The 14,108-nt window shown below is 45.4% G+C and overlaps 1 protein-coding gene across 5 annotated transcripts in view; it reads right to left on the bottom strand.

Annotated features, from left to right (window-relative positions):
* NFAT5 (nuclear factor of activated T cells 5) overlaps nt 1-14,108 on the bottom strand; it is a 60,657-nt gene that overhangs the window by 18,671 nt on the left and 27,878 nt on the right. For 3 of the 5 annotated variants that reach the window (XM_071567864.1, XM_071567866.1, XM_071567865.1), the window contains exons 3-6: nt 10,133-10,691; nt 4,950-5,142; nt 2,403-2,593; nt 415-587 (exon numbers count right to left, since the gene is read on the bottom strand). In XM_071567864.1, coding sequence (XP_071423965.1) covers nt 415-587; nt 2,403-2,593; nt 4,950-5,142; nt 10,133-10,691 — 1,116 coding nt within the window. Of the gene's footprint in view, nt 1-414; nt 588-2,402; nt 2,594-4,949; nt 5,143-8,936; nt 9,133-10,132; nt 10,692-11,141; nt 11,204-14,108 lie in introns of those variants that run through there. The other 2 variants (XM_071567867.1, XM_071567868.1) reach the window with 2 other exon arrangements.

The raw sequence follows: 14,108 nt of genomic DNA, 5'->3' as shown, positions 1-14,108 counted from the left end.
CTCCCAGCCCATGGAGCCCACTCTGTGCCCAATGCCCACCTTGGCAAAGCCCTGCCAGCCCATGGAGCCCACCCTGTGCCCAATGCCCACCTTGGCAAAGCCCTCCCAGCCCATGGAGCCCACCCTGTGCCCGATGCCCACCTTGGCAAAGCCCTCCCAGCCCATGGAGCCCACCCTGTGCCTGATGCCCACCTTGGCAAAGCCCTGCCAGCCCATGGAGCCCACCCTGTGCCCGATGCCCACCTTGTGGCCCAGCCCAGAGCACTGAGTGCCACGGCCAGTCCTGCCTTGGGCACCTCCAGGGCTGGGCACTCCAACCCTCCCTGGGCAGCCCTTGCAAAGCCTGCCCACCGTTTCCCTGAGGAACTGGCAGCCAGCCCAGCCCTGCCAGGGCAGTGCTGGGGGGACACTCACTGCACAGGATGGGGGACGAAGGCGTCTGCAGGGTCAGGGTGGAGCCGTCCTTGCGCGTGATGTTGACGCGGAAGACCAGCCGGGCGCGCGTGCTCTTCTTCTTGGACCCAGCGATCCCTATCCTGGCCTCCACATCAGCATTCCTCAGCTTCAGGATTCCCACACAGTCAACCCTAACAACACACAAGAGTACAGAGTTTAACAGTTGAGTAAGTTCAGTATCTCTGGTGATCTCCCGAGGAGTTCCACAAGCCACAAAGTCACAAGTCTTAAGGTAATTACTGAAACGTTATTAATTTATTTTATTTACATGAAATCTCTCTATGACCTTTCTCATTTCTCAATTCAACCCTGCATAATTTGGATGATGAATCATGGGAGAACAGCATATGAAAGCAGGAATAATATAGAAAATGCAATATAATTCTGGTAAGCATTCAATTTAGAATCACAGCTCTTCATTCTTCCATCCCCAGGGCAAGATCTGGGTTTGAAGGATTATTGCTACAAAATATTCTGCATTCACTTCAAGAAAGCAGAAGTAGATGAAAACTTACTGTAGTCATATTATTTGTTATGTTCAGTGGGGTTTGGAAGTGACAGATAGGTCCTACCATAAGTGTGGTCCTAGGGCAGACGTACAGGCCACGTGACAGACAAGCAGTGCTGCTTTCAGAGACAAAATGCTCCATGCAAAAAGGTTACAGGCAAAAAACAGCCCAAAAAATAAAAACAAGAAAACCAAACCAATCAGGATTTAGGGCTCTATGTCCAAAAAGTACAGGGACCTCCTGGTATCTGAGTACAACCAACTTCAAGCAAGAGCTGAGGAGCAGAGGGGAGGGGACAGTGTGGTTCAGGCAGTGCCACTGGCAGTACCTTCAACAGAGGTGCTGCAGCAGCACTGAAATAGCAGCACATTTGCTTTAGAGACACCACAATACCATGAAAAACAGCCCAGGCAAAACTTTTCTTTCCAGGTAATTCCAACTTTTCTTCCTGGTATCACTGTACTTTATACGGTTGGATTTGATGACCTTAAAGGTCTTTTCCAAACTTAAGAATTCTATAATTCTGTGATTACCACAATTACAAAATTGCTCTCTAAGAAACAGTTTCCAAACTTATAGGGATACATTTTTACTAGAAGAAAATCAGACTGGCTCAGTCTATCTGCAAACTGCATTATCTTGCTTAGGAAGTGGACACTGTATTGAATAAAGGATCCTTCTCTTGATCCAAGACAAGTTTCCAGGTGCAGAGTGGCAGCTTTCAACCACAGACTCATTAAAAATAGATGTTCTACTGACAGGAAGACTTTGGAAGATCACAGGCTGTCTGTGTATTGATACATGTGAAAAGGGAATCACTTCTATTGAAATATCCTCCCTGGGAGATCAAAACCACGGAGGCAGATGAGGCCACTTTTCAGAATCTCCTGCAGTGACCCAATGCCACGAGCCAGCCCATCCCTCCCTGCCCAGGGGGCACACACTGCCCCATGCCCCTGCATCCATCCTGGCTCCAAACCCTCACTGTGCTGGACCACACCAGCTCTGTCAGGGTGGGCAGCACAAGCAAAGCAAGGCAGCAGAAAAGCCAGAGTTCTGCTTCACTATCCACAATTCCCAGTTTTTTGGGCCCAGTATTCTCCTTTCCTCCTCCAAGCAGCAATTCTGGACTTGTTCAAAGCCAAGCACCAGCAGAACCAGTGATGGTTGTAGTTCATCCAATACTTGAATATGCACATTATTGATCAATCAGGATAGGAAACCAACCTAACAAAGTTAACTGATAAAGCCCAAGGAGGAGCAGAGTAAGCATGAAGTGTAACAAAGTGAGATTTACAAGCTCTTCTCTCCACGTGGCCTCCCCCAGTGCCTTGTGTGTGCCAAGATGTTCACACTTTAACCACCAACCCATCCAACAGAAAGAGGCTCCCCAAGCCAAGCTAACGAAGGAGAACAGTTATAAACAAAGCTACTCACGCCAGTGTCATGTTGTTGCTCGGGTCCAGCCCCACCTCGATGACCGTGGTCCCCTCGATGTCCACCTCCTTGCAGGGGGTGGTGTTCCTGCCAGTGACCCTGCAGGCCTGGTAGAACCCGTGAGGCTTCACCCGCCCGGAGTCGTTCCCCACGAACACCTGCAGCACCACCGGCTCGTTGTGGCCCTCCAGCTGCAACAGTGCACAGGCAGGGGTTCCTTTAATTATTGCTGGCAGTATTTGGGGTTGACACCACCTTGAATCCTACCTACCTTCAGACAGAATTACCCCAACTGCAACTCTCATGTCTCTTACGACCCCTCACTCTCACCCAACAGTGACTATTCCCCCATCCCTGCCCAGGATTCTCCTCTCCCACCACACCATCCACTCCACCAGTCAGCCCCAAAGAACAGCTGGGGCTGCTCCCAAAGTGATGAGAATCTGCTGGCCAATACATGCATGCCCATTAATCACTGGCATTCCAGGATCCCACCTCCATGCCAGATGCACCTTGACATCCTGGTGAAACCAGATTAAAATTGTCCAACACTTGCAAAACCACTGGAAGAGTCAGAACAGGATGAAGGGGAAGCAGAGATAAGAATGGAGCAATCCAACCACACACACTCAGCTTTCCTTCAGACACCAAAACAAAAATTAAAAATGGTAACTTGACATCTCCTACTTAGAGTTTATGAGCAGTGTCCAGGTTCACTGAAACACTTCATAAATAAGAGCAGGTCAAACATTTCAACATCTTCCTACAATCCTGTGTGAAATTACTCCAGAACACTTCAGGGGAAAATACATTCATAAAATACATTCATGAAATGGTTTGTGTCCTTTCAATGCTTCTTTATTAGTGGGATCCCATAGTGGTGGTGCCATAGACTAAAAATACTCTGAGGTAAAAGAAATTTTTAAGTAAACCTGGACATTGCATCTCAAAGGAAACTCTCCTTCCATTTAGGAAATAGTTAAGAAAAATACTTTAAGTTCAAAGAAATTCTAGATTGCTGCCAAATTTCCAGGCCAGAGATGGAAATTCTTTGCCAGAGTATTCTAGGAGGAGATAAAAAGAGTATTTTAAAGTTTCCACTACAACACATTTGGTGCTTGAGGATTTCTGGGTGACATTGCTGTCTTTTGTCCCAGACCTGGAAGCCCAGGCAACACCTGCAGAAAGAAGCTCCATTTTTCTTAGGTAGGACATGCAAATGAGAGCAGAATCCTCTGGATTAGGCCCTGACACACTCAGAAAATGTGGGTCTGCAGTTGTTACCAAGTTTGAATAAAGGAAAAAAATAAATCAGCAAATACTGATAAAATCATTGTGTGCTCCTCATGTCCAGGAGGAACAAACAGCAAATGTGTTACAGATGGGCAAAGCCAGGAGAGCTCTGGAGGGGGCCCAGCACAGGCTCCCAAGAGGAGCCACAGGTACAGCAAAGGGCTCAACAGCAGCCCTTGAATTAAGGTTTGTTTACACAGTTTCAACGTTGTATGTTGCCTGTGGAACTCACGTTCTAACTTGTCAAGAACAGTTTTATTTCAAAGGCCACAGCACTTGCTGCTCCCCTCAGTCTGTGCAAGAGGATGAACCTGAGCACGACATCCCTGAACCACCTTTTCACACTATTCCTCCCCATCTTCACTCCCCACAAAAAAACCAAAAAGCCCTCTTGTCCTTAACGTATTTTTCCCCCACTAGCTCAGATTTCCTGAAGATTCACTGACTCATTTGCCTGTGCAGCCCTGGCAGAGTTTTATCTGCAGGGTATGAACTCGTCTGCCGACTGGTAAAGCAAACTGGAACTTCCAGGAATTCAGTAACACGAGACTCTTCCAAACACAGTTTTCACTGATGGGTGCTAAAGGGTAACTGGGAAAGGAATTAAAAGGAAATTCAGATGAACAAAGGCCCATTAAGAAAATCCACATAAATGAGAACTAAATCCCCATAGCAACAGGCTGATATGAAAGGATTCTTTTCTTATGAAACTTTACTGGAGCTGTGCATTACTCAGGAGGACTGAGGGAAAGGCTGGTGGGGTTTCTAACACTGCTGAACAGGACTTTGAAGATAAGTCTACTTCTGTATTCTGTCAGCAGTGGTCAGCACAAATTTCAGGGTTGTATCACAAACAAACATTTCTTTGTATGCCCAGTAAGTTAGTTTGGGTTGAGAACTGCTCATGTATCACTGCCTTGCCATAAAACTTCCCTCCTCCAGTAAGTTAGTTTGGGTTGAGAACTGCTCATGTATCACTGCCTTGCCATAAAACTTCCCTCCTCCAGTAAGTTAGTTTGGGTTGAGAACTGCTCATGTATCACTGCCTTGCCATAAAACTTCCCTCCTCCTGTAACTCTGTAAGCCAATAAGAGTTTTTGTGGCCTGCAAGACACCCAGTACAGTCCCTACAGCAGAGACTGCAAAGTCTCCTTCCTTCCCTCTAGAAACAGAGACTGGAGGCCTGTTTGAGCTGAGCCTGCCCCCACTCCATCAGAGCAGCCCTGGGCAGGCTGTGCCCCTGCCCCTGCCTACCTTCACCGTGGGGAAGCCCTGCTGGGTCCGGTCCTTGACGGAGCCCCGGCTGCCCTCGGTGAGGTACCGAGCCCGGTGCTGGGTCTCCGGCTGCACCACAATCTTCAGCTCCTTCCCCTCACTCTTGGTCGGGTACTGACCACACAACATTGGGGTCTTCTTCCCTCCAGCTCCCTTCTGGTTCTCTGATGCTCTGGGAAGTCAAAGAACACCACCAAGAGGATGTTAAAAACAGCTCCCCAAATAAAACAAACCAAATCACAGAAAAGCTGAAAGGACAAAGAATATGTATTAATGGATGGAAGATTTCTAGTTGAGAGCCAACTTTGGAATTCTCTGGCAGTGAAGGAAACCTGCAGGATGAAGAGGAATGGTGCTTCCCTGCCTCCTCCATCCAGAGCACATGGGAACTGCTTCTCAGAGAGCACACATAAAGGAAGGGAAAAGCAATTAGCATTAAATGATGTTAACGAGCAGAAGGCAGCTCAAAACCCGCTTTTTCATAGTCTATGATACATCCTGAACAAGCTGTTTCACTGCTGTAACAAACACACATGTCCACACACACTGAATGGATTTAAGGTTAAATGGCACTCCTTTAACCAGGAAAACAGCCTCATGCCTGTCTCCACCTCCACTTGTATATCCACGCAAACTCCAACTCCAGCTTCTGTCAAAACAGACTGATAAATTTATATTGAAACCCAATCAGTTACTGTGAAAGCTCTGACATAACTGCACCAGTTACATCACTGTATGCACAAGGCCTTTCTTGCCAGGTGCATTTCGTAGGACATCGTGTCTTGTGCTCAGTTCCATAATTAAAACTGGGATGAAGGAGCCCCTTGAAGCCTTAACAGCACGTGAACCATCTTGTGTTCCCTTTCAAGTGCAATGGGAAATAACTCTTGATCCTACACAGGCCAGGATTTGATCACCAACCTGAAGTCCAGTAAACCCTTTCCCAGCAGGGAAGGTGAACGTGCCAGGGCACAGGCAGGAAAAGGGCTCTGTGATTTACGCAAATGTCACACTCATTTTACTACCAAGAAGTGGTTTCTAACAGCTGATGCCTGGGAAGAAGAAAGCAGCTTCAAATAACAGGTGTGAATTGCCTGAAAAACAAATCCTGTTTCAATGTGCAACCTACAGAAGTCATTTACTGGTATTTTTTCCTTCTCAAAAAGGGTGAAGAATGTTTTTTGTTCAAAATCATTTACTGGGAGCTTTGGCACTGCATGAGGTTCTCAGTGAGCTGGAGCTGGGCTAACCCAGCTTTCTTCCCAGAGATTTACAGTAACAAACAGGATCAGCACCTGGACACAGCCTGTGCTTCCCAGTCATTCCCAGCCCTGCTCCTGCCAAGGGGCTTCTCCTCTTCTGGGGAAGGTCAAGCACTTTGACACCCCCATTTCACCACATCTCATAACCCTGAAAGTCATGGAATTATAGAATAGTTTTGGTTGGAAGGGACCTTTAAAGCCCATCCAGTCCCACCTTCTGCCAAGGGCAGGGACACCTTCCACTATCCCAGATTGCTCCAAGCCCTGTCCAACCTGGCCTTGGACACTCCACGGATGGGGCAGCCAGAGCTGCTCTGGCCAACCTGGGCCAGGGCCACATCACTTTTTTTGTAAAAAACTTCACCCTTTTCTCTGCTCTGAATCAACCCCCTTTTAGTCTGAAACCATTACCCTTTGCCTATAGCAACAGGTCCTGTTTGTCACACTCCTATTTCCACTGAGCCTTCCAAAACCCTCCACTGCAGGTAACAAATGGTTAAAACAGACAACAGGTCGATGCTTTGGGTGATTTCCATTCCCATTTTTCTGTCCTTGAGGGTTAACCACTTCACTGTGGGCAGCCCCAGGGAACCTCCTGCTGCCCACCCAGCTGAGCCCAGCCCTGGCTGCCTCCCACCCTCATCCTCAGCCACAGACAGAGGCAGGACTGAGTTCAAAACTGGCATCAACCCCTGCAAGGGAACAGTGATACCATCTCACCATCAAACAATCTTCCTGCCAAGGAGTCCTGATTACTGTGCTTGGTGCAGTCACACAGGCTGCCTAAAAACACAAATACACTGTGCACAAACATACCTTCCTCTGGGGAGAGGGACAGAACTGTCCTCCAGTGCAGCACACAGAAAACCTGCCACACACTAAATATCTGTAATTAACACCACTGTGCTCTTTGCTTCTGTACAAGGGAAAACTAATGAAATTCAAGCTCTTGAGACAATCACTTTCTATCTTCTTGTCAGGATGTCCCTCCAATGGACTAGGAATTACTAGAAATACATTTACCAGTTTTCAGTCAATATCCTCTCCTTTTTCTTACTCAGAATTTTAAAATAAAGGGAAGGTGAGAAGCAATGCTGGGCAAGCTCAGCCATGGCAACAGCACTGCATCCTTCCAAATGCCAAGCCTGGGCCCCAGGGCACAGCCTGGCTCAGACAACACCCCATGGAACGACTCCACAGGGATTGCTGACTCTGACCTGTCACACTGGGAAGTTCCAACTCTGTCAGCTGAGAGGGGAGCTTGGGGGACAGCTGAGTTTTGAAGGGAAGCTTTGGAGAGCCAGCCATCAAAATGAAATCCACTTTGATCACTCAAAATGCCACCTTTTAGTCTCTCCAGGAGCACTTTAGTCATAAATATCAGTTACCTTAATAGTCAACATACTAACATTTTATACATTTTCATATTTATGCAAAGAGATGCTCCTCACCATTATTTTAAAGTCTTTCCTCTAGAAACTTAATCACTACTTTCAATTAGATTAGCTGAACCTGAGAGCAATTTAAAGCCTTCAGCAGAGCTACTCCGTGGTCTTTCTTCTCAGATTACAGATATATAATTTACACATCCTTTTAATTCAGTTTATTCATATTGCTGATATTCACACCTGTACAACACATTTCATACACACACATCTATTAATTTAACTGCCAGCAGACAATGTCTCCTCTAATCTAGCAATTCTTTTTTTTTTAAATAAATAAATGGTAAATCCCAAGACTATTGGAGCAGATGTCCTGATTTAAGCCTGGCCTGGTCCTGCCCTGCCCTCAGGGCTGTTCCCGGGGCAGACCTGAAAGTGAAAGTGAGACCAAGCACATGGGAAACCTGAGCCCCTGCCCTAAATCACCATCAATTCATCCCTTCTCAAAAGGCTTTCACAAATTCCAAGTTTCCACAGGAATATGTTCTTTCTCTTCCTGCCCTTTAAAGACAAGTGTGTAGAAGTCTCTTTAGAGGCAAAAGCCATTTCCATTCCCCACGGAGCTGCTCTCCCTGCTCTCTTCTGAAAGCCAAAAGGAACTGAACTCCCTTGGCTGGACTCCACCAGGCTGGGAGTTTAAAACCCCCATCACTACAGTGACCCAGATTTGTATTGCCAGATCTCCATATTCCAAAGGCAAAATGAGGTTTCCTAAGATCTTGGCCACTTCTCACCCCAGAGTGTTTATGTCCAAGGACAGTTCTGTTACCTCAGTTCTCCTGCACTTCAGTCTGGTCTGTGTGTGACAGGAGCAAACCAATCCTGCTTACCAAGGGCTGTTCCCTGGTCCCCCCTAACGTTTTGGGGGATGTTACAGCCTTGTTCTGTTTTTAGACTGAGATCCCAGGTGTCATTCCGGAGTTTTTAAGTCTCCCTTTTCTGCCCCGAGATCACATTTGCCCTTCCACAAACATTGCCCAGTGCCAGGGAGAGCCTGGGCCCCCAGAGCTGGGTGGGCTCCATCCTCATCCCAACCTTCCTGGGCTCTGCCAGGTACCACAATTTGCCTTCATTCTCATGGATTTTCCCTGGTGAAACCCAGAGCAGCCAAAGCCACAGTGGTGGCTCTGGAGACCCCAGGAGACCCCAAGCAGCACCAACATTCCCACCCAGCTCTGCTGCTCCTGCTGAGCCTGGGAAGGACCATCACACTGGGAAAGGGTCTCACAGTGAAATTTTAAGTATGGAACTGCACTGACCCTGGGAACACAGACTCCAGGCTCTTTCCCTTTGGAATATGAGAAGTTCATCATCTTTGCCATCAGTCAAATTTAATATTCCCCGTTGCTGTGATGAAGGTCAGAATGTACTGCAAGCACAGACATAAAAGTAAAAACAGAATACACTCCTGCCCCCCAAAAAAGCCCAAAAATAAAAGAGCCAAATCTATCCATTTGACCATCTTAAAAGTACTCAAGAAGCAACAAGTTGAAAAATAAAATAAAAGGATAAATGCATGAACACACTCTTGCAAGCTGATGGATTTTTCCTCTTGAAGCAGCTACTGAAATGCATTTAGTGAGGAGTGTGAGGTGGGAGATGAGAGGCCACCACCCAGGCTGCCCACGCAGACACACGCACACGACCCAGAAGCACAGAGAGAAACGGGATTAGAGATTTATTTCTGAAAAGATCAAATACAGAAGTGAATTCACAAGGCAAAAACAAAACCTGGTTCACCATATTGTCTTCACATTTCATAAAAAAGCAAAGCATGTGTTAATTTTAATGATGAGGAATCCTAAGGAGCCATTAACAATTAACTTCTACTCCCATCCCTCTCTCTATTTGATAAATAAAGAGATGAACAGAAGCAGGTGAAGTGTAAAGACTGAAATCCTCACATAAAGTCCTGCAAAAAACCATTTGGATTTAGGGCGTGCCCACTCCACTCTGCCTTTCTTTTTAGATACATTTTCCTTGCCATTTTTTGTGGCCTTTTGGGAATTTCACTTAAGGAACACAGATGAGCTCATCAGTGCTGTGTCCAATTGCTGCAGGGAGGTTTAGCTTTATCTTCTAAATAAAGATTAACAAGTCTAATGAGAACTTAGCACAGAACCGTGGAATGGTTTGGGTTGGAAGGGACTTTAAAGACATCCCATTCCACCCCCTGCCATGGGCAGGGGCACCTTCCACTATCCCAGGTTGCTCCAAGCCTCATCCAGCCTGGCCTTGGACACTCCCAGAGATGGGGCAGCCACAACTTTGGAGGGAAAGAACCTCTCCTGGGCTAGGACATGGTGGTGACAGCAGAGAAGGGAGAGGGTTTATGTGAGAACCTGAGCAGAACATTGGCCGGGGCACAGGGGGACTTTTATTAGTCTGGGTTTACATATGGAGATAGAACTTTTTTTCTTAAAACAAAACAAAACAAAAAAAAGCAGATACCAACCCATTTCCTGCTTTTGAGTTGCCTTTGCTGTCCGTGCTGAGCTGAGAAAGGACATAGTGAGGCGCTTTGGCACTGTCGGCATCAAAGATATCCATGTTGGACTCTTCGCAATCTCGGCGTTTGATCCCTGGCCTCTGCTTTGGGTTGCGCTTGCGCGATTTACGTGGCACCTCAGTGTTATCATTGTAGGAACTGGTACTCATGTTACTGAAGTTGGAGGGTGAATCCTCCATCCACATACTGCAGCTCTGTTCTGACTCCAGCGCACAGCCCTCATCCTGGCAGGACATCCGACTGTTGTCCAGCAGGTCCTCGGGTGGTGGCGAGATGTACAGCACTGTGTGGCGCCGCGGCGGAGGCTGGTGCTGCTGGGCTGTGTTACTGGTTATCTGCTGGTCACTTACCCCTCGGGTACTTACCCCCACGGCTGAGGAGCAGCTCTCCACTTGCATAGCCTTGCTGTCGGTGACTGAGGTAGAGTAAATGGTAGGACTGGAAGAGGTGGTAAAGGAGCTGCAAGCACCGCCCATGGAGGAAGAGGAGGGAGCTGAAGAAGCATCTGCGGTGTACAATTCACAAGTAAATAGCGGAGCCGCCCCGGGGGCCGTGCTGGCTATAGCAGTCCCAGTGAGAGCAAGTGATTGAGAACCGATTGCTGTCCCCCAAGAAAGGTTTGGAATTTGGGTACGTTTTGGAATGGAAGTGCTTAAAGCAAGACAGCCTGGCCAATACTTTGGAAATGTCCAAACGAGTCTCAGCACGATCCACTGGAATCGAATTTTTACGACTTAATGTTAATTGGTACAAATGGCTGTGAGTAAACAGAACTTTCATCGCCTCAGCTGGACTAATTATTGGTGTAGAAGCCATTTTGTCAAAAATAGCCCCAAAGCAAAATGCTTATAAATCCACATTCAATGCCAATTAAACCATTTATTGTTGGAAATTTTTATTTTTTTTTAAAGATGGGACTGTGCTTAGCCACAAAATATTAAAATAAGTTTCTAACCTATGAAGCAGAGAACTACAGGTCATTTTTAATGCAGACACTCCCTGCTTCAGAGGCAAATCCTGGAATAAAAATATGAGAAAATAAATGAGAAAAAGAGCTGCTGATTATTCCATCATAAATGAGAAATAAAATATAAAATCAACTGAGTTGGTAGGCAAAATGGAACTGGTATCAGTCACTATGGGTGAGCTGTGGATTGGGAAGGCTCAAAACAGGGCTGGAAGAGCTGTGTTGGTGACAGGCTGATCCAGGGAGGGGGAATTTCTGTAATATTTGACTTTTCCAGTCAAATTTCTGAGCCTTGGCAGCCCCTGACACAGGGACAGCCTGGGACAGACCTCGGAACAATTCCTGTTAAGCAGGAGATGATTTTCAGCACTGTGTGACTTTTCCAGAGGTCCCACAGCTCAAAAGGGTTTAGAAACATCAAAATGATTAAAACAAACCCCTGAAGATTTCTGGAGAACACCCAAAGTGTTGCCAAGGGAGAATTTTAATGGACAGATCAGCTGTCCATGTGGGTTAAACACTCCAGAGGAAGCAGGATGGACAAATGCAGGGCTTTATTTATCTATTTCAATCAGCTGTAGCTCACTGGGGATTAACTGAAGTGAATTTTATAGGCAGATTTCAGCTTCCTGGGGGAAGATCATCCTGTTTTCTGTATTTCTGCACTGCTGCCAACACCTGACAAAGCAGAGCCACTGAAATCAGCTAATTTTGGAATAATTTGTGCATTCAATATATACATAATGTGTTTGTTCAGCCCTTTACTGCTGTCAGACAGGTAATCCCTATTATAAGGAGAATTTAATGTATTCCTTTTTGTTGAGTGGGATATTTTAAAAATCCAAAATATTCTATTACTCTCTCAAGTCTGAAAGATTTAGAGACACTTGGACTATTTCATTCAGTTTTACTCAGTTAAAAGTAAGAGAATAAATGTTCAGCTATGATATATATATATTTAATTAACAGTAAAACTCAGCCAACCTTCCTATAAATCCACCTACTTGGAACTATTGGGGGTATCAATGACTGAGGATAAAGAATTTTTAAACCATTACTGTTTTTTACAGCTTTTCTGTACTAAATGAAAGTAAAAGCAAACCTACAGCATTTCAGACTGTAAATTCAGTGGCCATTACAGATTATCAATAACTATTCTGCTTTTATCACTTTCTCCAAGGGAACCTCCTCCCAGTGCACCAGGAGCACTGAATGATACCAGTTCCATTTCCCAGGGTGTTCTTTGGCAAATACAGCGGCTGAAATTGGACAATTCAGTCACTTTGCATTCCAATTTAAAGGCAAATTTCTCCTTTCTATATCATGCATTAATGCAATGCTTCTCTCAAAAACATTGATAGGATTGGCAAGAACTATTAAATCTAGAGATTCATTTCAGTGACAATATTTAGGAGCTGATTTGCAGCCACTTTGAGGTGAGAATCCCATCGCTGTTGGGGAGGTTTGTTTTGGCCAATTGAATTGGTTTCCATCCATCATTTCCACCCTCAGGGAGACCCAGGGGGTGTTTCTGCAGGGAAGGGACACCAAGCACTGAGCTCACCCTGCTCAGCAAGTGCTTCAAGGCATCTCCTGGCCAGGATTGCACTTTTCCCTCACCTTCCTAGGGAAAAAAATAAATAAATCACTGAACACAACTGAGCACAAAGCTAAAGGAGCTGGTGATGGCAGTGCTGGGTTAGGGGCAGCACTGCAATACTCAACTTATTGCTCTGCAAAACAATTCCTCCTCTTTGCTTTTTTCTAGAAAAAAAAAGCATTTATGTGTATGAATAAGTGTATGTGGGTTTGACACTTTTGAAAGGTAAATAAACATTGTCCATAACAAATTGGTTCCACTCTCCTCCATTCACCAGAGACACTCCTGTGTAGTAAGATCAGAGTATGGAAATAATCCCAAATTAAACAGTAAGGGCAAGAAAACCTCTCCTGAGCCTTATATAACAAAGTAATGCCATTTCCAGCCATAAATGTGCAGGTGTTCCAGGGAAGGGACAGGCCAGTGGCTCCTCCATTGTAATTGAGAATATATAGCAAAGTGTGGCAAATATTACAGCAAATGCCCTCAACTGTATTCAAACAAACACACAAATTTAAACTCTGGTTTGGGGGTACATTAATAATTGCTCAGTAACATTTTCAGTTATGCAAATACCAAGAAACATAATGGAATTTACTTTTCTGTCTGCAGGCCTTGAGCCAACTCAGCCTCCTCTGGGTCAATCAAATACGAATTCCCCAAGTTACTGTGAGGAATGAACTGTATTTTCATGGCTCCCATTTGGTTTTATCATTTTATTCCAAAGCCTGGGACACTTTTATCTGACACCCAAAGGAGAATTCTGGATGAATGTGATGCATTTTGGAAAAAAACCAATTCAGTAATTCTCCCTTGGCTGGTGCTGCTTTAAAGGTGAGAGCACAGACACCTTCCTCACTCTGAGTATTGCTTTTATTTTATGTTCCTTAGTCACATATTAATGGGAATTGTTACAGGTGGCTCATTAGTGGCAATTTACAGTGTGCACAATGACAAAGATATTTATGTTTTTTTAAATGAGTAGGTACATTTTGCAACAGAACCCTGAATACATTTAATTTAACACAGCCTCAAAATCCAACTTGCCTTCAGGGCCAAGTGCTTGTCATGGCCTCGGATTGGAAAAGGAACATTCACCAGAATCAGGGGCTGGTTTGCCTTTTTTTTTTTTAATAAAAAATAAGAGAGGAATGTTCCACTTTAGCTGGAACTAAACCTCCAGAATCTCCACAGTGCTGGTGCTGTCCCATGTAAGGGAACTGAAATAAGGAATTCAGATTTTGTTGCCTGTCCTATAAACTTTTTCTCCCTGGAAGAGGCAGAATTCCATCAGGACTAAAACGAGGGGACCAAACCAGGTCAGGCTTTCTCCTTCCAGCACCATAAAGCAAATT

This window comes from Pithys albifrons, chromosome 12 (genome assembly GCF_047495875.1).
Source record: "Pithys albifrons albifrons isolate INPA30051 chromosome 12, PitAlb_v1, whole genome shotgun sequence".
In the NCBI taxonomy this organism is placed as follows: domain Eukaryota; kingdom Metazoa; phylum Chordata; class Aves; order Passeriformes; family Thamnophilidae; genus Pithys; species Pithys albifrons.
The sequence above is the reverse complement of the archived record's forward strand: the minus strand, read 5'-3'. Positions and strand labels throughout refer to the sequence as shown.